Genomic DNA, 24467 nt, shown 5'->3' on the forward strand with positions numbered 1-24467 from the left:
TTAGCATATGCTCCTCCTGGACTCTGACGCCTCCCCCCTAATAGAAGCCACCTTGAAATTTATTAACACAGACTCCCCAGCTATAATTATGGGGGACTTCAATATCCATGTCGACAATATACCACCCTCACCAAACTGTGAGGCCCTCCTTACCACCCTCAGAGCCATGGGCTTCTAACAAATAAACAAACCTACACACGCTGGACCTCATTTTTATTAACTCTGGCCTATCATATTCCTCTCCCCCAGATTGTATTCCAGTCCCATGGTCAGACCATTCAATGATTTCCACTACCCTCACGACCAAAGCACACTGTAACGCCTCTCATCCACTCTCTACTACACACTTCAGGAAGACATGCACCTCCGACAGCCTTAGCGAACACCTTTCTAAAGAACTCACTAACTTGGATATAACTAACCCCAACATTGTCATTCAAACTTGACACATTACAGAAGGAATAGCCAATAAGCTATGCCCTCCAGCAATCAAAACAATCAATCCAGACCAAAAAGGAAAACAACCCTGGTATACTCCAGAACTTAAAAAAATGAAACAGGACCTTAGACATAAAGGAACACAAATGGCATAAGACACCCAGCACTACTAACCTATTAGACTATAGAAGCTCCCTTCACTGCTACAGTAACCTCATACTACGGACAAAAAGACTTCTTCGCCAGCAGAAACCACGACCTCCAATTCGATGCCAAGGCTCTTTTCTCCTATGTTTCCCAACTCACGAAAACCTCCGCCCTGGCTATCCCAGATGAACAAGCACAAATCAAAGCTGAAGAACTCGCTCTTTTCTTCCAGAAAAAAATTTCAAATACTCTAGCTCTGCTGCCCGCCATCACAACCCCACCCTTGCCTACTCCCACCTTCTCTAGAGCCAGCCTTGATTCCTTCGAACCCACATCTTCCAAGGAGATCGAATCCCTCCTAAAGAGACTGAAACCATCCAGCCACCCGTCAGACCACATACCCACAAAACATTTGCTACGTATCCCAGACGTCATTGCTAGACCCCTAGCAGACATCATAAACTGCTCTTTATCCCATGGAATTTACCCCAATGCACCAAAATCCGCCTCTCTCAAACCCCTTCTGAAGAAACCCAACCTTGGCACACAGGATCTCTCCAACTACCGCCCTATTTCCAACCTCCCTTTTACTGCTAAAATCACAGAGAAACTGGTCAACATTCAACTTTCGGACTACCTAGAAGAACACAAAATTCTCCATTCATCGCAATATGGTTTCCGCAAATCCTATAGCACGGAAACCCTCCTCCTCTCCCTCACGGATCACATCATCATGGGCCTGGATAAAAGGGCAGTCATTCCTTTTAGTTCTAGACATCTCGGCGGCTTTCGATACAGTGAACCACTTCATTCTGTTGAACCGCCTCTCTGACATCAGACTTTCAGGATCTGTACACAGGTGGTTCAATTCCTTCCTAAACAATAGAAGTTTCAAGGTCAAAAGCAATAAAGAATCACCCAGCTTCAATTCATCAGTAGGAGTTCCAAGGATCCTCCTTATCCCCCACCCTCTTCAACATCTACCTCCTTCCCCTCTGTCAGTTACTAACAAACCTAAAATTAACTCATTATCTCTACGCAGATGACGTATAGATTCTTATCCCCATAAAAGAATCCCTTTCAAAAACTCATATTCTGGGAGAACTGCATCCAATCTATCAACCACCTCCTTAACAGCTTGAACCTAGTCCTTAATGCTGCCAAGACGGAAATACTTATCTCCTCGGAACTTACCTCTTCTTCACTTCAGCTCCCCCCCACCTCCCAAATCACACAAGTAAGAGCCCTCGGAGTGATTCTTGACAACCATCTGAACCTAAAGAAAACCATTAACATAACTAAAGACTGCTTTTACAAACTTCAAGTCCTAAAAAGGCTTAAACCCCTCCTCTACTCACACGATTTCAGGACAGTCCTCCAAACCACGCTCTTTGCTAAGATTGACTATTGTAACTCACTTCTCCTAGGGCTCCCCCACTCAACCACAAATCCACTACAGATGCTCCAGAACGCAGCAGCTAGAGTCCTGACTAACACCAATCGTGGAGACCACATTACGCCCGTTCTCCAGAACCTACATTGGCTTCCAATAAACCTTAGAATTTTATACAAATCCCTCACCGTAATCCACAAATCTATTCACAAACAACTCCAGCTTGACCTCCAGATCCCACTCCACACCTCCACCAGACCGATCAGAGAACTGTACAAAGGATCCCTACACGTTCCCTCAACCAAAGCATCGCACTACACAGCCACCAAAGAACGAGCATTCTCGATAGCAGGACCTACCCTTTGGAATTCTATCCCACCGGACCTCAGACTTGAACCCTACTTACAAACTTTTCGGAAAAAACTCAAAACATGGCTATTCCGCCAAGCTTTCCTATAATCTGTCCAAATTTAGGAGCCTTTCAATTTAACGTTCCTCGCTAGACATGTAGCTAATTTCTATTTACCCAATGGTTATTCTCTCCCTTCCTCTTCCTTGTATCCTTTCCAGATTCCAAGTTTTGCTACACCTTGTTAAATGTAACTTTGCTTCCAGTTAAAGTCCTCTTGTTAATCAGTTGTTAATGTATGTTAATCCCCTAGGTTCCTTGTAAACCGATCTGATCCATATCATGAAGGTCGGTATATAAAAAAATAAAATAAATAAAATAGTGCCGGAAACCCAAGCCCTGGTTTCAATTAAGCTGGCAACACAAAAAAAAAAAAAAATGGGGGGGGCGGGGGAGAACTGCTGGGTCAAAAAAAAAGTAATTTCTTTACTCATTAGGATCCAAATGTTATTTCTATTCATGCTCATAAGTTTATCATCTATTTTATTTAGATGTGACTGTAGGTGAAAATACAATATGAAGTTATAAAAAACACATATTAGCATTATATATAAAAAGTGAAAGACTGCCAGACATACATACTGGAAATCAAAAGTTTAGAAGGATATCCAAGCTATAACTAGCTACAGCACATCTAATACATTTATTTTTATTTAAAATCATTACCCATTCTCTCCAAAGGTCAAAGTGTGGAATAACCAAACATATACAAAAACAAACAAAAAAAAAACAAAAAAAAAAAAAACTTATCAAAGCACTGTCTACCTGGTTGAGACAAAGGTTACATCATGGATTGATCTGATGATGGAACAATGCTTTAAAAGCGATGTAAAAAAAAAAAAAAAAAAAAAGTTTTCAGTGTCTTTCTGTATTCTTTGGAGTCCTCAATGTTGTGCAAATGTAAGGGTAGGACCCATAATGGAAAAAGCTCTTTCCCTTGTGTCATCAAGCCTGGCAGATCTTGGAGAAGGAATTTCCGGAGGAATGGAGAGAATGACAGGGTATATACAATTTTAAGGAAACATTTATCCAAGGGGAAGTGTGTTTATGGAGCAAGCTAAGAATGAAAGATGCTAACATATTGGATACTAGGGGTGTGCATTCGTTTTGAACTTAAATGTAAAACGCTACTTTTTTTTTTTTTTTAACTTAAAAAAGTGATGAGGCGAAAACGATCGGATTTCCAACTTATTCAACATAGCTATGTTGAATAAGTTCAACATAGCTATGTTGAATACGTTGGAACATAGCTATGTTGAATACGTTGGAAATTGCGATTGTTGATCCAAAATAAAAATTTAAACCCCTCACCTTCCTTAATCCCCCCCCAAACATAAGAAAATGCCATACTGGGTCAGACCAAGGGTCCATCAAGCCCAGCATCCTATTTCCAACAGTGGCCAATCCAGGCCATAAGAACCTGGCAAGTACCCAAAAACTAAGTCTATTCCATGTAACCATTGCTAATGGCAGTGGCTATTCTCTAAGTGAACTTAATAGCAGGTAATGGACTTCTCCTCCAAGAACTTATCCAATCCTTTTTTAAACACAGCTATACTAACTGCACTAACCACATCCTCTGGCAACAAATTCCAGAGTTTAATTGTGCGTTGAGTAAAAAAGAACTTTCTCCGATTAGTTTTAAATGTGCCCCATGCTAACTTCATGGAGTGTCCCCTAGTCTTTCTACTATCCGAAAGAGTAAATAACCGATTCACATCTACCCGTTCTAGACCTCTCATGATTTTAAACACCTCTATCATATCCCCCCTCAGTCGTCTCTTCTCCAAGCTGAAAAGTCCTAACCTCTTTAGTCTTTCCTCATAGGGGAGTTGTTCCATTCCCCTTATCATTTTGGTAGCCCTTCTCTGTACCTTCTCCATCGCAATTATATCTTTTTTGAGATGCGGCGACCAGAACTGTACACAGTATTCAAGGTGCGGTCTCACCATGGAGCGATACAGAGGCATTATGACATTTTCCGTTTTATTCATCATTCCTTTTCTAATAATTCCCAAAATTCTGTTTGCTTTTTTGACTGCCGCAGCACACTGAACCGACGATTTCAATGTGTTATCCACTATGACACCTAGATCTCTTTCTTGGGTTGTAGCACCTAATATGGAACCCAACATCGTGTAATTATAGCATGGGTTATTTTTCCCTATATGCATCACCTTGCACTTATCCAGCGAGGAGTCAGGACGCCATTTCTGAACTCCTTTGCGAGGAGCACGTGACGTCGGCGTCACGTGATTCCCCGCGGGTTCGCTCCGGGACCCTCGTTCGACCCAAAAGGAACTTTTGGCCAGCTTGGGGGGGCCTCCTGACGCCGACGTCACGTGCTCCTCGCAAAGGAGGTCAGAAATGGTGTCCTGACCCCACTGGACCACCAGGGAGTTTTGGTAAGTCTGGGGGGGGGGGGGGGGAGGATTAAGGAGGGTGAGGGGTTTAAATTTTTATTTGCACATATGGACAGACTCAACTTATGGAATTCTCCATATGTCCATATTGACCGCAAATGGGACCCCCTTTCGACTTATGGACTTATGAACATAAACTTTTGCTCTGCACATCCCTATTGGATACACCATTGAATAGGGAGCCAATGCGGTTTAAATACTGAGGTTGTGTGTTCGAGCATCCTTATACAGATTACTCAAAATGCAGCTGCCCAACTGTTAATCTGCTACTTTATGGTAGCCCAGTATATAAAAAAAAGATATGACTGAAGTACTGTCCTGAAATCTGAAGGGTTTAGGAAAGGTATTAAGAGCCAGAGATAAAATAGTCACTAGCTACATCATATCAAACACTGCTTCATATATCAATTCCAAAACACTAATTTTGGGAACCATTACCTGAATATTGCAATAACCCAGCATTTTCCTATTTGCAGAAAAAGACATAGAAATGATGGCAGAAAAGGACCGAATGATCCACCCAGTCTGCCCAGTAAACTTATGCCAGTATCTGCTGCACTGTGCAGGTTACCCTCATGCTTATCAGTTTCCCAGACCGTAAAAGTCAGGGCCCTCGGATGCTGTCCGAATCCAATTTTCCCTAACCCAGGCAGTGGAAGCAGAAAGCAATGATTGAGCTGTATCAAAAAATAGGTTTAACGATTAAGGGTAGTAAAAGCCGCCTCAGCAAATTACTCCCATGTTTATTTGTTCCCCAAACTGTAAAAGTCAGGGCCCTCGATGGTTGCTGTCTGAATCCAATTCCCCTTTTCCCACTGCCGTTGAAGCAGAGAGCAACGATGGAGTTGCATTAAGTCTTGTTAACCCCAGGTACTCCCATGCACCCCTCTAGCCTTTAGGGATCCACAGTGTCTCTCATGCCCTTTTGAATTCCTTCACTGTTTTTGTCGTCACCACCTCTGCCGGAAGGGCATTTCTCTATGAAGTAATATGTTCTGAATTGTTCTCGCTGGAGTTTCATTTCATGACCTCTAGTTCTATTGATTTTTTTCCCCCAACAGAAAAGGTTTGACAATTGTGCATCATTAAAACCTTTCAGATATTTGAAGGTCTGTATCACATCACCCTCACACCTTTCTTCCAGGGTTTACATATTCATATCCTTCAGCCTCTCCTCATAAGTCTTCCAATACTGACCCCTCACCAATCTGGTCGCTCTTCTCTGGACCTCCTCCATCCTGTCTCTGTCACTTTGGGATACGGTCTCCAGAACTCACAGTACTCCAGGTGAATCCTCACCAAGGCCCTGTACAAGGACAATATCTTTTTTTCTTCCTGGTTACTCCTCTCTCTACGCACCCAGCATTCTTCTGGCCTTAGCTATTGCCTTGTCACATTGCTTTGCTGCCTTCAGATCGTCCCTCTCCCAGTCTGTGTGCATTAGACTAACCGCCCATCACATACAGCTCTTTTGGACTGCCACAGCCCAGATGCTGACTCTGAACTTCTTGGCATTGAATCCCAACTGCCAAATCTTCCACCACTCTTCAAGCTCTTAAATCACTTTTCATTCTCCCTATTCCTTCAACTGTGTCCACTCTGTTGCAGATCTTAGTACCATCCGCAAATAGACAAACTTTACCTTCTGTCCCTTCTGCCAGGTCGCTCACAAACGGGCCGATACAGTAAAAAAGGCGGGAGAGCACCCGCTCTCCTGTGAGCGCGATACAGTAAGTTAATTTATTTAAATTAGGCCCGGCAGTAAAGAGAGGCGCTAGGGACACTAGCTCGTCCCTAGCGCCTCTTTTTGGGACGGGAGCGGCAGCTGTCAGCGGGTTTGACAGCAGACGCTCAATTTTGCAGCATCAGTTCTCGAGCCCGCTGACAGCCACGGGCTTGGAAACCGGACGCTGCAAAATTGAGCGTCCAGTATTCGGCCCGACAGCCGCAGGCCGAATTCAAAATGTGTTTTTATTTAAACTTTTTTTTACTCTTCGGGACCTCCGACTTAATATTGCTATGATATTGATAATGATATTGGTAAATATATATAGTTTCTCCCATAAGATTATATGGGATTTAATTGTACCATATGCTGATTCATTGCCTTGTTGATTTATATTTGCTTGTTCTCTCTGAATTGATTGTAAAGCCTGTTGCTAAATTATTGTTTATTGTAAACTGAGGTGATGTTTGCTACGTTCCACGGTATATAAAAAACCTTTAAATAAATAAATTAAATAAATAAATATTAAATCAGAGGGTGCACAGAAAAGCTTTTCTGTGCACTTTCCCGGTGCCGGAAGAAAGTTAATGTTATGGTGTTTAAAAAAGGTTGGGATAATTTCCTAAACTGCTATGATGGCAATTAGTAAGCAATAGTAGCTTGTGATCTATCTAATGTTTGGGTACTTGCAACTTGCATTGGCCACTGTTGGAAACAGGATACTGGGTTTGATGGACCCTTGGTCTGGCCCAATATGGCATGTTCTTATGTTCTTACAGTATAACCTTTTACTGTTCATACACGGCTCCAGCCACCAATGTAAGCAAAACCACTTGATTCAAACCATAATTTGAGCCAAACATTGAAGCTTATCTATATGGCAGAGCCTTGCCTTTCCTTCCCCCCCCCCCCCCACCCCACCCCCCTTCCATGAACAGGCAATGGTCTTGTCATGGGTCAAATCTTCGTTCCTAGGTTTTGAAAATCTCTCTGTACTGCAAGGATCCCATGTCTAGCAAGGTCATTGCTCCCCAGATGGATAACTAATTCTGGAGTCTCTACTTTCTTCTGTAATTGTGTTGACTATCTGGTTAGCATTTCTACTAGATGAGGATTCCTGGAAGGCATTTAACTGTTGTGTCCCCATCAAAATTACTTCCTAAATTGGTTCCTCTGATTACTGAGTCTTCCAGCAGAAGCAGTTTCTTTTTATGACTTCTGACTTTAAGGGTTTCTGGGTACACAGGGTGACTACATCCCTTTCAAATATCTCCAAATTTTCTATTCCTGGAGCTTCTTCATTAGCCAATGCAGAAAAGATATTATGTAATAGTAACTGTGGGGAAGAGTGGGTGTCTTCATCACACACCTTATACTTCCAGAGCCCAGTGTAATCTATTTATTCCTGGGTTTCTCAATCCTGGATGGCTAACTTCTCTGTGAGAGTGGGGTTGGATATTCAAGATGCTGCAGTTAGGGAAATTGGGTGTCATACAGTCACATGTCTTGTTCTATCATCAGCTAATGTGCAATGTTTTGTTTCTTTTCCCCAAAAAGCAAAGCGGCAGGGAGGGGAACGTCTGAAGCCGTGTCCAGCCAGGTTTGACTCTCCTAGCGTGGGTTCAGTTGCCTGCAGCTGTGACGCGTACTCCAGTGACTGTCAGCCAGAACAGAAGCATTTACAATACTACATCTCTTGAGAAGGTGGTACAGGTTACCTGCATGACATGTACAGCATTTAAGCAAGCTTTCATTACAGACTGGAAATCTGTTACCACTACCAATTAAAACAAAAAAGCTAATAAGTACATCACTGAGGGGGGGGGGGGGGGGGGGGGGAGAACGGACACCACCCAACCCACCCCCAAACCACCTCAAACAAAACAGGTTTGGACTTAAATATATAAAAATCTTAATTTTTAAACATTTCTTACCAGAGCATATAAATTATAGTAATGATTTAATCCTCTCTTTTAGCTACCTCTTTGTATATATGAAAAGAGAACACTGTGCCATTATTGCATGTGGTTATGACATCCTTCAATTTACTGAATAAAGTTGCTCTTCCTGGTCTATCATCTTTGGAAGAAGGAGTGGAAATTCCCCTGAACACATATACTAATGCCCAGTATGCCTGGTGAAAATAGAGAGACTATAATAAAATAAATATGAGAGGTGAAAACTTGCAAGTCTGGACAGAGGGATGGATCTAAGAGCCTCTCTTCATAGGGGAATCATTCCATCTTTATCATTTTGGTTGCCCTTCTCTGTACATTTTCTAATTCTGCTCTATCTTTCCTGAGATGTGGTGACCAGAACTGCACACAATACTCAAGAAGAGGTCACACCATGGAGGGATACAGAGACATTATGATATTCTCTGTTTTATTCTCCAGTCCTTTCCTAATAATCCCCAGCATTCTGTTTGTGTATGATATATGAACACAAGATGAGGATGCACCATGGAGTGATACAGAGGCATTATGATATTCTCAGTTTTATTCTCCATTCCTTTCCTAATAATCCCCAGCATTCTGTTTGTGTATGATATATGAACACAAGATGAGGATGCACCATGGAGTGATACAGAGACATTATGATATTCTCTGTTTTATTCTCCAGTCCTTTCCTAATAATCCCCAGCATTCTGTGTGTGTATGATATATGAACACAAGATGAGGATGCACCATGGAGTGATACAGAGACATTATGATATTCTCTGTTTTATTCTCCAGTCCTTTCCTAATAATCCCCAGCATTCTGTTTGTGTATAATATATGAACACAAGATGAGGATGCACCATGGAGTGATACAGAGGCATTATGATATTCTCAGTTTTATTCTCCATTCCTTTCCTAATAATCCCCAGCATTCTGTTTGTGTATGATATGTGAACACAAGATGAGGATGCACCATGGAGTCATACAGAGACATTATGATATTCTCTGTTTTATTCTCCATTCCTTTCCTAATAATCCCCAGCATTCTGTTTGTGTATGATATATGAACACAAGATGAGGATGCACCATGGAGTCATACAGAGACATTATGATATTCTCTGTTTTATTCTCCATTCCTTTCCTAATAATCCCCAGCATTCTGTTTGTGTATGATATATGAACACAAGATTAGGATGCACCATGGAGTGAAAGAGAGGCATTATGATATTCTCTGTTTTATTCTCCATTCCTTTCCTAATAATCCCCAGCATTCTGTTTGTGTATGATATATGAACACAAGATGAGGATGCACCATGGAGTGATACAGAGACATTATGATATTCTCTGTTTTATTCTCCATTCCTTTCCTAATAATCCCTAGCATTCTGTTTGTGTATGATATATGAACACAAGATGAGGATGCACCATGGAGTGAAAGAGAGGCATTATGATATTCTCAGTTTTATTCTCCATTCCTTTCCTAATAATCCCCAGCATTCTGTTTGTGTATGATATATGAACACAAGATGAGGATGCACCATGGAGTGATACAGAGACATTATGATATTCTCTGTTTTATTCTCCATTCCTTTCCTAATAATCCCTAGCATTCTGTTTGTGTATGATATATGAACACAAGATGAGGATGCACCATGGAGTGAAAGAGAGGCATTATGATATTCTCAGTTTTATTCTCCATTCCTTTCCTAATAATCCCAGCATTCTGTTTGTGTATGATATATGAACACAAGATGAGGATGCACCATGGAGTGAAAGAGAGGCATTATGATATTCTCAGTTTTATTCTCCATTCCTTTCCTAATAATCCCCAGCATTCTGTTTGTGTATGATATATGAACACAAGATGAGGATGCACCATGGAGTGAAAGAGAGGCATTATGATATTCTCAGTTTTATTCTCCATTCCTTTCCTAATAATCCCCAGCATTCTGTTTGTGTATGATATATGAACACAAGATGAGGTTGCACCATGGAGTGATACAGAGGCATTATGATATTCTCAGTTTTATTCTGCATTCCTTTCCTAATAATCCCCAGCATTCTGTTTGTGTATGATATATGAATACAAGATGAGGATGCACCATGGAGTGATACAGAGACATTATGATATTCTCTGTTTTATTCTCCATTCCTTTCCTAATAATCCCCAGCATTCTGTGTGTGTATGATATATGAACACAAGATGAGGATGCACCATGGAGGGATACAGAGACATTATGATATTCTCTGTTTTATTCTCCAGTCCTTTCCTAATAATCCCCAGCATTCTGTTTGTGTATGATATATGAACACAAGATGAGGATGCACCATGGAGTGATACAGAGACATTATGATATTCTCTGTTTTATTCTCCATTCCTTTCCTAATAATCCCCAGCATTCTGTTTGTGTATGATATATGAACACAAGATGAGGATGCACCATGGAGTGATACAGAGGCATTATGATATTCTCAGTTTTATTCTCCATTCCTTTCCTAATAATCCCCAGCATTCTGTTTGTGTATGATATATGAACACAAGATGAGGATGCACCATGGAGTGATACAGAGGCATTATGATATTCTCAGTTTTATTCTCCATTCCTTTCCTAATAATCCCCAGCATTCTGTTTGTGTATGATATATGAACACAAGATGAGGATGCACCATGGAGGGATACAGAGGCATTATGATATTCTCTGTTTTATTCTCCAGTCCTTTCCTAATAATCCCCAGCATTCTGTTTGTGTATGATATATGAACACAAGATGAGGATGCACCATGGAGTGATACAGAGACATTATGATATTCTCTGTTTTATTCTCCAGTCCTTTCCTAATAATCCCCAGCATTCTGTTTGTGTATGATATATGAACACAAGATGAGGATGCACCATGGAGTGATACAGAGGCATTATGATATTCTCAGTTTTATTCTCCATTCCTTTCCTAATAATCCCCAGCATTCTGTTTGTGTATGATATATGAACACAAGATGAGGATGCACCATGGAGGGATACAGAGGCATTATGATATTCTCTGTTTTATTCTCCATTCCTTTCCTAATAATCCCCAGCATTCTGTGTGTGTATAATATATGAACACAAGATGAGGATGCACCATGGAGTGATACAGAGGCATTATGATATTCTCTGTTTTATTCTCCAGTCCTTTCCTAATAATCCCCAGCATTCTGTTTGTGTATGATATATGAACACAAGATGAGGATGCACCATGGAGTAATACAGAGGCATTATGATATTCTCTGTTTTATTCTCCAGTCCTTTCCTAATAATCCCAGCATTCTGTTTGTGTATAATATATGAACACAAGATGAGGATGCACCATGGAGGGATACAGAGACATTATGATATTCTCTGTTTTATTCTCCATTCCTTTCCTAATAATCCCCAGCATTCTGTTTGTGTATGATATATGAACACAAGATGAGGATGCACCATGGAGTGATACAAAGGCATTATGATATTCTCTGTTTTATTCTCCAGTCCTTTCCTAATAATCCCCAGCATTCTGTTTGTGTATGATATATGAACACAAGATGAGGATGCACCATGGAGTGATACAGAGACATTATGATATTCTCTGTTTTATTCTCCATTCCTTTCCTAATAATCCCCAGCATTCTGTTTGTGTATGATATATGAACACAGGATGAGGATGCACCATGGAGTGATACAGAGACATTATGATATTCTCAGTTTTATTCTCCATTCCTCTCCTAATAATCCCCAGCATTCTGTTTGTGTATGATATATGAACACAAGATGAGGATGCACCATGGAGTGATACAGAGACATTATGATATTCTCTGTTTTATTCTCCATTCCTTTCCTAATAATCCCCAGCATTCTGTTTGTGTATGATATATGAACACAAGATGAGGATGCACCATGGACTGATACAGAGGCATTAGGATATTCTCTGTTTTATTCTCCAGTCCTTTCCTAATAATCCCCAACATTCTGTTTGTGTATGATATATGAACACAAGATGAGGATGCACCATGGAGTGAAAGAGAGGCATTATGATATTCTCAGTTTTATTCTCCATTCCTTTCCTAATAATCCCCAGCATTCTGTTTGTGTATGATATATGAACACAAGATGAGGATGCACCATGGACTGATACAGAGGCATTAGGATATTCTCTGTTTTATTCTCCAGTCCTTTCCTAATAATCCCCAGCATTCTGTTTGTGTATAATATATGAACACAAGATGAGGATGCACCATGGAGTGAAAGAGAGGCATTATGATATTCTCAGTTTTATTCTCTGTTCCTTTCCTAATAATCCCCAGCATTCTGTTTGTGTATAATATATGAACACAAGATGAGGATGCACCATGGAGTGATACAGAGGCATTATGATATTCTCTGTTTTATTCTCTGTTCCTTTCCTAATAATCCCCAGCATTCTGTTTGTGTATGATATATGAACACAAGATGAGGATGCACCATGGAGTGATACAGAGGCATTATGATATTCTCTGTTTTATTCTCCATTCCTTTCCTAATAATCCCCAGCATTCTGTTTGCTTTCTTGGCTGCTGCTGCACCCTGAGCAGATGATTTAAATGTATTTTCAAAAGACAACTAGATCCTTTTCCTGAGGGGTGACTCCTATTGTGGAACCTTGCATTTTGTAACTATAAATTTGGGTTCCTCTTCCCTAAGGGCATCATTTTGCACTTGTCTACATTAAATTTATTTCCGCAATAGCAGCTTCTGCCTCACACTTGACAACAGGAATATACACAGTCGAAACCAACACAGCAAGTCCAGCCCAAGCCTGGATCAAGTTCTGATTAATTTTCAGACCCCAAAATTATCTGCTCTGGTAGGGGTGAGAATCCAGCAGGAGTGGCACAAGATTCCTGGACTGTGCAGTATGTATACCCTTGTGTTTCTCCCAGCTACACACACTTCCTCGTTAAGCCTTCAATCTGGATCCATCTCGCTCAACACAACTCCATATGGAGGTGGAGTCGCTCCTTGAACAGGGGGCAATATAGAAACATAGAAATGATGGCAGAAAAAGACCAATAGACCCATCCAGTCTGCCCAGCAAGCTTTCATACTTATCTGTTACTCCGACTGCTGAGTTCAGGGCCCTTATTGGTAGCTTTTTTATTCTAATTTCCTTCCACCCCCTGCCATTGATGCAGAGGGCTGTGTTGCTGCATCAAAGTGAAGTATAAGGCTTAATGCTTGAGGGTAGTAACAGTCGTATCGAGCAAGTTACCCTGATGTTTGTATACTCATACTGCTCATATCAATGCCTTAGAACCAGTTCTTCCACATCACTATGAGCAAGGGTTTTACTCCCTGCTACTTCCTCATACTGAAGCAATCTGGGGGACTGAGATCCATCTAGAATTTAAGAAGCTTGAACAAGCATATACTCCATGAGACATTCAGAATGAATTTCATCCACACAATCCTTCTCTTTATCCTGAAAGGCAAGTGGATGTGCCCTCAGGATCTACAAGATGCTTATGCTCATATCCCTATCCCACCCCCATTGCACTACCTGTGCTTTCAGTAGATTCTTCCCACAGAGGTTCTTCACCCACCAAGTGCCTAGCTGTTGTCCTAACGCCATAGGTGAGTTGTTACATCAAAGTCTTCCCCTTACCTGAATGACTGGCTCATTACAGAGAAATCCTAAGAAGGTGTACTAATATTCTTGCAGAAATCAGTATGACTCCTGCAGTTGCTAGGTTTCCTGGGGAATTTTGAGACATTCTCATTTTCCCTCTCAAAGTCCAATTCATGGGTGTGCAGATAGAAGACAAGCTCTCATGTAGAGAATCTGTCAGATTGTAGATTAGAGAACTGAGAGAGTGTACCCAGACTGCTGAGCACAAATCAGTCCCCAGCCAGCGACAAAACAAAACAAAAAACGGAGGCTAGAGTGCTAGTTGTTCTCTGTCACATGGCAGCAGCAATTCACGTAGTGTCATTAACTCACTTTCACATATATGTCTTCTGCAGTGGGCCTTCCGATTCCAGTGGGACCAACTAACTCTGCCCTTAACAAACAAGGTAGAAATCCCAACAGAAATAATGCAGGAGCATTGTTGGTTGCTAGACCTCTTCATTCTTTAAGAAGAGTACCATTATGTCTACCTCCTTGCCTAGTAACATTGGCAATGGATGCCTTCCCGTCCTTGGGTTGGAGGGCCCACACAGGCCCTTTTCAAACTTGAGGAACATGGTCGTTCCAAGAGAAACTATTTCAGATCAATCTCCTTGAGTTGAGAGGGTTCAGGTACGCTTTATCAGTTTTTACTCTCCTCCTCCAGGGAAAGAGCATTCTCATTCAAATGGTCATGTTCTATGTGAACAAGCAGTGTGACACAGGGTTGTGAACTCTTTGCCAAGAAGTGATAAAGTTATTGGGAATGAGCATGCAAACATCATGCTCTCCTGCAAGTGACCTACCTTCCAGGGATTTCTAACACATTAGCAGATCGCCTCAGAGGTTTTTTTGACCACACAGGTGGTCTCTTTGGCAATCAACAACCAAAAGACTGTTCAGTCTTTGGGGGGTTTCCAGCAATTGACCTGTTTGCATCAGAGCAAAACAGAAAAGTTTGCTCTTTTTTCTTAGCAAACTTATGTCAGCTCAAGCTGCTCTTAAGCTAGACTGGAATGCAGAACTCATGAATGTTTTTCCATAGATTCCACTCATAGCCAGAATGGTGCGAAGAGTGCTCAAAGGCCCACTCCCATCTGATCCTCATAGCTCCAGCATGGCCCAGACAAGTCTGGTTCATGTATCTAGTTCAGCTGTCCAGCTATATTCAGCTACCTCTTGGGTAAGATCCATCCTAACTCACTCAAGAGGAGGGATGCCCGTTTAATACAAACCATCCCTCAACTTTATGACTTGGATGTTGAACGCTCAATGATAAAAGAATTGTCCTTACCCAAAGACGTTGAGGACATATTTTTCGGGCAGATACTATTGTCTACTAGAAGAGCTTATGGTTTTAAATGGAAAGGTTCTCCACATGGTGTCAACACAACAACTTGGATCTGTTTTCCATGTAAACCCAAAGAGTTGTTGAATTATTTGCTCTGATTCAGGACTTGCTACCTCAATGAGAGTATATTGCCATAGATGCTTACCATGTTCAGTCTGAGGGTAAGTTTATATTCATTGACCTATAAGTATTCAAATTCATGAAAGGCTTGAGGCATATTAAACCACCACTTATAAAATCTCCCATTCCAAGAGATCTGAACATGGTTCTGGCATAACTAATAAAGCTACCATTTGAACCTTTGGAATTGACTTCTCTTAAGTTTCTAACATGCAAAGTACTAACCTTTGTAGCAGTAACTTTAGCCAGAAGTCAGCAGACTTCAGGATTTAGTTAGTTATTCTTACGCAATTCTTCCACAATAGAGTGGTGCTCTGCATCCACCTGAATCTTCTACCAAATGTCAGCTTTCCATGTTAATCAAGTCATCGTGCTATTTGTTCTTCACGAGGCTACACACACATGAAGCTGAGAAAGCTCTTCATACCTTAGACTGTAAATGGGCCTTGGCTTATTACAAGAGAAAAACAACTGTAAAGCCAGACGATGAGGCAATTCGTCTTGCGATCCTAACAGACTAGACATAGCAGTGGCCAAGTGAACATTGTCCAGCTGGCTAGTGGACTGCATCACACCGTTATAGGCTAGCAGACTTACAAATTTCGACACCATCAAGGCTCAAATTAGAGCCATGGCTGCATCAGCAGCTCATCTGTGAGCCGTACCACTTGAAGACTATCTGCAAAGCTGCAACATGGTCTGCATCCCATTACTGTATGGACAATCTCTCGAAGAGTGACAAATAGTTTTGCATAGCTTATTCACCCAGTAGTCTAACTTTCCACAGTAAGGTCCAGGTTGCTTATTCAGTAAACACTCCTCTATATTCCTCAGCTTGGGATTTTCCATTAGTGATACCTAATTCAGCTCTGCTTATTGACAGAAAAAGCAAGTTTAATTTCTGTCAACAGTGTTCTCCATTAGGTAACAGAATGAACTAACATCACTAAATACCCAGCCACCTTATTGGAGAGTTGACTACCTAGCTAGAATTAGCTCTCAAATTGACTCATAAGGCAATGCCTGAGTGGGATTTCCCGCACAAGCGCAGTAGAGCAAAAGTTGATCACAATGTTAGGAAGAGAGTGTTTTTCCCATGAGTAAGCAGGTTACCAGCTCTGTCAAATACAAAACTGAGAATGTAACTTAAGTTACTGAAGCATAGAGCTAGGAAACCTGGATACCCAGTTCTTAGCTTGATATCTTATATGTATAACCAAACTGCTTAACCTCCTTGTATTTGAAAGTAGATTGTGAGCTTGTACCATGTGATTACATGAACAGTGCTGTATGTTCTGATATATTATGCTATAAATATTACACACGTCTGCTAAGAACTATTGTTAATGTCTTCCAGTTTCTTTTCATAAAACTCGTGTAGAACTTAGCCTTCTAATAAAGCATAAATGGCATCCTTTCTTGCTCTCTGCACACCTGTGTAGGAGGATGAGAGAAGTGAAGGTTTGTTGTTTTTAATTGCAGACACTGGGCATATGATTATCACAGTGTAAGGTACCATATGCTGCTGTAGAAAAGTCATATGACATCATTTGAGTACTGCTGTCTGTGAAGGTGCCAGCTGGACCATGGCCAAAAGCTTAGCTCAATTTATTATTGCATGTTACTGTCAACACATTGACTGCTGAAAATCTGAGTTTGTGTTTTCATCCGAGTGCAGATTAGGGATTCTTAACCCTGCCCTCTGGACACACAGCCAGTCAGGTTTTCAGGACAGCACAATGAATATACACTGCCTTCATTGGGCACAAATCTATTTCATGTACAATTGAGATAGGCAACGTCCTTTCATGGGTTACAAACTGGTTAAAAGACAGGAAACAGAGAGTAGGATTAATTGGTCAGTTTTCTCAGTGGAAAAGGGTAAACAGTGGAGTGCCTCAAGGATCTGTACTTGGACTGGTGCTTTTCAATATATTTATAAATGATCTGGAAAGGAATACGACGAGTGAGGTTATCAAATTTGCGGACGATACAAAATTATTCAGAGTAGTTAAGAACATAAGAAATTGCCATACTGGGTCAGACCAAGGGTCCATCAAGTCCAGCATCCTGTTTCCAACAGTGGCCAATCCAGACTACAAGTCCCTGGCAATTACCCAAACACCAAGTCTATTCCATGTAACCATTTCTAGTAATAGCAGTGGCTATTTTCTAAATCAACTTAATTAATAGCAGGTAATGGACTTCTCCTCCAAGAACTTATCCAATCCTTTTTTAAACACAGCTATACTAACTGCACTAACCACATCCTCTGGCAACAAATTCCAGAGTTTAATTGTGCGTTGAGTAAAAAAGAACTTTCTCCAATTAGTTTTAAATGTGCCTCCTAGTCTATTATCCGAAAGAGTAAATAACCGATTCACATCTACCAGTTCTAGACCTCTCATGATTTTAAACACCTCATTAACACCTAGTTAAATCACAAGCGGATTGTGATAAATTGCAGGAGGACCTTGTGAGACTGGAGGAGTGGGCATCCAAATGGCAGATGAAATTTAATGTGGATAAGTGCAAGGTGATGCATATAGGGAAAAATAACCCTCGCTTTAGTTACACAATGTTGGGTTCCATATTAGGAGTCACCCAGGAAAGAGATCTAAGTGTCATAGTGGATAACACATTGAAATCATCGGTTCAGTGTGCTGCAGCAGTCAAAAAAGGAAACAATGTTAGGAAGGGAATGGTGAATAAAACGGAAAATGTCATAATGCCTCTGTATCTCTCCATGGTGAGACCGCACCTTGAGTACTGTGTACAATTCTGGTCACTGCATAAAAAAAAATATATATATATATATATATATATATATATATATATTCGCTATGGAGAAGGTACAGAGAAGGGCAACCAAAATGATAAAGGGGATGGAGAGAGGTCTGTAAAATAATGAGTGGAATGGAACGAGCAAATGTTAATCAGTTTTTTGCTCTTTCAAAAACTATGACGACCAGGGGACACAAAATGAAGTTACTGGATAATACATTTAAAACAGTAAGTTCTTTTTTACTCAATGCATAATTAAGCTCCAGAGTGTGTGGTGAAAGCTATTAGTATAGCTGGATTTAAAAAGTTTTAGGCAAGTTCTTGGAGGAAAAGTCCATTAACAATTAAGGCAGAGTTGCATAAATCCACTGCTTATCCCTGGGATAAGCAGCTTGGAATCCATTTACCCCTTGGGATCCTGCCAGCTCACTCCAGGAGAGAGGGGGTGCCAGCATGGCCATTTGGCTAGGGCCTACAATGTTCAAGGGGCCTACTTCTGTTGGGCAAAATGTTTTTTAAAAAGCTAAATATCTATTTCTAACAGGTATAAATAAAAATGTCAAATGTAATTGAAGAATTTGCTAACAAAAAAAGCTCATAAAGCCTTCTTAAATAAATAAAAATTTGGGAAATTTAGAAAATGATTTCTCTTATTAAGTATCACATCAGAACCTTACATAGGGGCCCAATTCCTGCTCTCTCCGACCCTGTGCCAGATACTTGTGACTTGGATTGGCCACTGTTGGAAACAGGGTACTGGGCTTGATGGACCTTTAGTCTGACCCAGTATGGCAGTTTCTTATGTTCTTAAGAGACTACATCCAGAATCACTGGAATTGCCAGAAAGGGAGTGTCTGGAAATATGTTGGGGTTTGTTTGTTTCTTTAAAGCACAGAAGGTTCGCCTTGCCGAAAACTGTTGTTCTAGTCCCATGGAGAGGGACTGTACAGCTATGTGCCGTTCCTTAATTTGAGCTATTGTTTCTCAGTTTTTTGCTGAAAAAAGGTGATCAGACAGGCATGGTACATCTGACAACTTTTAATGGACAGTTACATAAGTTACTGGCTCTCAACCAGGTCATGTCATGAGTGCCAATTGAGTGGATGAGAAGCATGTGGTGGTATCAAACACCTCAGACAGAACATAAAGGGCAGACAGAACGAATAAGATGGCATACACATTCTTCAGCATCTAAGTATGGTTGAGGGTATTTGATTCTGCTTTCATCAGCTGGAAGAAAAGGTTTCAGTTTTAGCGTAAAATCATGTAAAGTATTGAACTATGTAGAACTGGTAAGCAGAAATGCATACATTAAGCATGGAGCTTTGAAACCTTTTTTGGTAAAATTGCTAAATAACCTGGGATCCTTGCCCGGCAGAGTATTTGAATATATCCTTGTTTTCTTTGCTCTCTTATGAGCAAATTCCAGTATAAATGATTCTTGGGTCAATTGTGCTAATCCAAGCTGCAGGGATTTTTGTACTCTGTACTTAAGATAAAGTTTCCTTGCCTTTCCAGGGGCACTGGAAACAGATGGTCCCACATTCTTGTTTGTACTTGAGAGGCTGTTGTGCTCTCTGTCCTGGTATAGGTGGAGGAACATCCCGATATTACAATCAAATCTTTCACATCCTCCAGATTCTGCGGTACCTTTGTCAGAGGCTGATTAGATAGGAGGGGAACCAGAAAGCAAATAGGATCTGGTGTTTCAAGACATAGATCTTGTTCTGATAATTGTGATAGTGTCTAGTAACTGGCGGTGGATGTGTATACAACTGTGTAGGGGAGTCTGCAGTTTAATGGTTAAGGTGTCGAGGATCAGTGTTCTGAGGCTTGATGCACCAAGGACGTGTGTAGACGGCAGTGACGCACTCTAGCCTCTGTGTTTTTTGTTGCCAGCTATCCCACAGGATCTTGCCTGTTCTGCAATTGGGGGGGGGGGGGGGGGGGGGGTAAGAGATCATGGAGGAGCTCTTGCTCAACTCCATTCCATTCCACACTTTGGGAAGAGGACAGGACTGCGGCTTCTGGGAGACTTATACGGTTCTAGTTTCCAGGCCCTCGATCTTTTGGCCCATAGGATCATCCACAATCCTAGCAGTTGGCCTGGTTGTGGTTCAGTTCCAGACAATAGTAGGAAGGGTCATGTCCATCAGTGCTGGACATCCTGAAGAATTTTTTTTTTTTAAATTAGCACTGAAAACTGTTTGGGGGCTGCTTAAGCACCTTTAAAGATTAAGGCTATGAAAATGTGTACAGAAGAGAGCAAGAGAGAGTGAGCGATATCCATGCTGGTGCTCGGTTGAAAATTAAAAAAAAATAAATAAATGACTGAGGGGGTTCAAAACAACACCCAAGCAGGAATTCCCAAACATGCTTGGTGGTGTAAGAGCTCCGTTTGGTGCCAGATGATGACACCCAATAAAACAAAAATAAATAAAAATATTCATAGAAATGCAGCAGCTCAAGAAACTGCCAGATTCTAGATGCCATTTTCCCTGAACAGAGGTATCCAGGATAAGATTTGGGCTATATCCTTAAGAAACAGTGGGTTAGATTTAGCTTATAATAAGTTATTCAGGATTTACCTTTAAAGCACAAAAGATGCAGGCGTCTCCCAGGCAGACATGACCAGTCAGCTCCCGAAAACTCCGACGGAATATGTCCAGCTGCCATAGGACCTACACAAAAAAAGGTTCAGATTAACATGTGACACACGACTGACCTTACTATTTAGGCTTTATCTATCTCCTTACATAACACAGCACAATTTCCCTAAAGCGCAACAGTAATTTCATTTTAGCACAGCAATGTGGCATGAACACCCCCAGTGGCACTTAATGTTAAGAATGGTCTCTTCAGTGGCAGCAAAATTAAGATAAAAACTATTCCACTGATGATAGCATCTAATCAAGCTGGCATTTCCAGATATGTAAAATAGCAGCGGCTCCAGAGCTCAAAATGTTTCCAGTAGAATAAGGGTTGGCAGTTTTAACTGATTTCCCAAATAAAATATTATGCTTCAGCATTGTGACATGCCATAAGAGCAGTGCGTTTCTTTTTGTTTTCTTACTATTTTGAAGCATTCTAGGATGTTGCAATCATTTTGATCCTAATTCCCCCCCAGTGTACAGAAAGAAAGCTAACAGGTTAAACCTTCAGTACTCTCAGGAAGGAACACACATGACTCATACAAAAGAACAAACAAAGCTAATGCAATCTGCCACACGGCGCTGGGAAACGATGTCCTTATATTACTGGGAGAAAACTATTAAACTTTTCCAACTGTGATTCAACCAGCCACCAGAAATTAAAAGTTATGTTCCAAATACATTTTCTCTGCAAAGAAGTGAGAATTTCCTTTCTGCAACTACAGCAGCTCAGAGTCATACAGACAAGGGCAGAAAAATCCCAGGTGCAAAGTCATCCAGGGTCCCAAAATTCAGTGCCTGGTGCTACCCCCAGGTGCAAAAGCAGTTGACTTCACCAGTGCAGGAAGAGCCCCAAGACTGGGACCGCTTCCTGCTGCCTAGAAGTGGAGGCTGGGCAGGGGAGAGATTGGCTGCAGTTAGTCTGGAGGGCAGGAAAGGAGAAAGGCCGGCTGGAAAAAGGGGATCGAAAAGGCTGAGTAATAGAAAAAAAAAAAAAAGACTAATGAAAAGCAAAACAAAAACAAAGTCAAGAGTCCAGCAAAATACATTTTCTCCTAGTTTCCAAAACCTTTTGGCTAGCAAAGACTTTTCCCCCACTGCTGAACTGGAAGTACAGGACCTTCCCACTTCATATCACGAGTCCTTATCTCTCAGCTTCTTTCTATGCTCTCCAACATATAGCATACAGGAAAAGATTATATAAAGGGTTCAATGTACATCTAGCCATCTGTAGGCTAACAACTCCCGAAAAAGGGATGGTAATTCACCAAATCTGGCATGCAGGAAAAAAACCAAACATGAATATATCAAGGGAGTGTGAAAACCAAACCCACTGCGTCGCTATTCTTGGAGAATAGAGTATCGAAAAGCTGCCCTCCTCCTTACAACACTTTTGCACAGAGAGTGAAGGAAAACCAGAAGCAACAGGTGAAGGATGACACCTTTCCTCCTCCCCAGAGACCAGGAACATAAGGGACGCAGCTGCTCAGGTGAAACACACGCACACACATGTATCCCAGCCTCGGCAATGTGACCAATAAAGCTGCACCTTACACACACACACACACCCCTGCCACATTACTCCTCCACAGACCCCCCCTCCCATCACACAGAGTCCTCCCACAATCCCTCATGACAAAAAATAAATAAAGCCACCCCCCACACACGTCTACAAATCTGTTAGAAAAATCCCTTGTCATCACCAGACTGGACTCCATTGATTTCCACTCATTCACAAGCAGATGCAATAACCGTGCGCTGAATTTCAGCATGCAGCGATTAAAAGATTCAACTCCCAGGGCAGCAAAAAAAAAAAAGAAGTGCAGACTGGCTGAATGTATATTTTAGACCTGGGCACTGTTTGGCTGCGAAAGGAGAAGGAGAGAATGGCAGGCAGGGCCGAGCCAGGACTGTGGAGCTGCAGTTAAGTAACAGAAGAGACATCTCAGAACCCAGACTAGATTGGCCTCTACTTTTATTTTAAAAAACTGTATATCCCGCCACAATCACAATCCATGGTGGCTACCAATTTTTAGTCATACTATACATTAAAACAGACTGATAACTGAAGAAAGGAATATTAAAACAAACCAATAAGACAGGCAAAAAAAGCACCAGCATTGCAAGATATGAAAATGCTAAGGAGAAGAGTGTCAAATAGCTGATACCAAACAACCCTCCCCTCTTAATTACCAAGATATCTTCAAAGCTGATCACAGAAGATTCAATTAAACTGCTCCTGATAAGATGGTTTTAAAGGCTTCCATGAACAAAAATGCTTTTAAGTTATGTTACTTTCGTTCCTTAAGTTTTCCAGCAGCTTATGCCACAGAGCAGGAGGCCTAGTGATGAGAATCATTGATGAGCTTAGGATCTGGAACAGCCAGCAGACATTTGTTTATCTGAAGAGCTTACACCTCTGGCTGGGCAATAAGAGTTTTAAAAGCATTCAGAGCTTTAAACACCCTAAATTACAATTTTAAACTGCACCCTCCAGTCAGTCAAGGACAGGGGTAATATGATCATTACAAGAGAATCCCATAAGTACTCTGCCTGCAGAGCTCTGTACCACCTGCAAAGCCTCAGCAAGAGTAGTGTGGGAGGCCAAAATAAATGGTAGGCTTTTATTATTCCAATTCCAACACTAAAGCCTGAAGAAATGCGCTGAAATCCCCTGCATCTAAATAGGGGTTATTTCCCTTAAAATACTAATGTTAAAGAAAGCTTTTTGAACCACTGCCTTGATATGATTTAAAAGGCAATTCAGAACCTATGACAATGCCTAGATCCTTTACATTATTGCTGATAGGGATGCATACATTATCAAAAGTGAATGATAATGTAAAAGTTAAGTGAAGGACACCTACCCAAGACAATATCAGTCTTTGCAAAAAAAAAAAAAAGCTTAATTTGCTGCAAAAAAACCCAACCTGTTATAGAGAGAGATACGAGCTCCACTGTAGTAGTAGCTGTACCTGAATTAACAGGAAAAAAAAACTGAATGCCTGCATACAGTGAATAATGAACTTCAAGACCAGAAAGAAGTTTAGCACTACAGCGAAGATAAATACATTAAAAAAACAAAACAAAACCACATACAATTTATATTCTGCTTTTTAGCATTTCAAAGCTGTTCTCCTGCGAGGCGGTCAGGTCTACTGATGGTCAATCCCACATTTTGAAAATTTGTCTGCGACAGATTGCTGCAGAGACCACTCGGGCAGATGAAATATTCTGTTGAGCTGATCTGCAAGTATGCTGAAGATCCCTAGAAGATAGGGGCCTGCAGGAATGCCAAAACTCTTGTCCACTGAAGTTCAGATCTTGAGTACTTCTTGGCAGAGGGGCCATGATCCTGCTCCCCCTTGATTGTTGACATAAGACAGCCATGTGGCTGGCTGGCTGTCTGAATCAAGATGCTCTTGCCC

General features: G+C 41.1%; 1 protein-coding gene across 2 annotated transcripts in view; it reads right to left on the reverse strand.

Moving 5' to 3' along the window:
- Positions 1-24467, reverse strand: part of USP53 (ubiquitin specific peptidase 53) — a 213866-nt gene that overhangs the window by 165678 nt on the left and 23721 nt on the right. For both annotated transcript variants that reach the window (XM_029607059.1, XM_029606209.1), the window contains exon 2: positions 20977-21069. In XM_029607059.1, coding sequence (XP_029462919.1) covers positions 20977-21069 — 93 coding nt within the window. The remainder of the gene's footprint in view (positions 1-20976; positions 21070-24467) is intronic.

This window comes from Rhinatrema bivittatum, chromosome 1, assembly GCF_901001135.1.
Source record: "Rhinatrema bivittatum chromosome 1, aRhiBiv1.1, whole genome shotgun sequence".
NCBI classification, from domain to species: Eukaryota; Metazoa; Chordata; class Amphibia; order Gymnophiona; family Rhinatrematidae; genus Rhinatrema; species Rhinatrema bivittatum.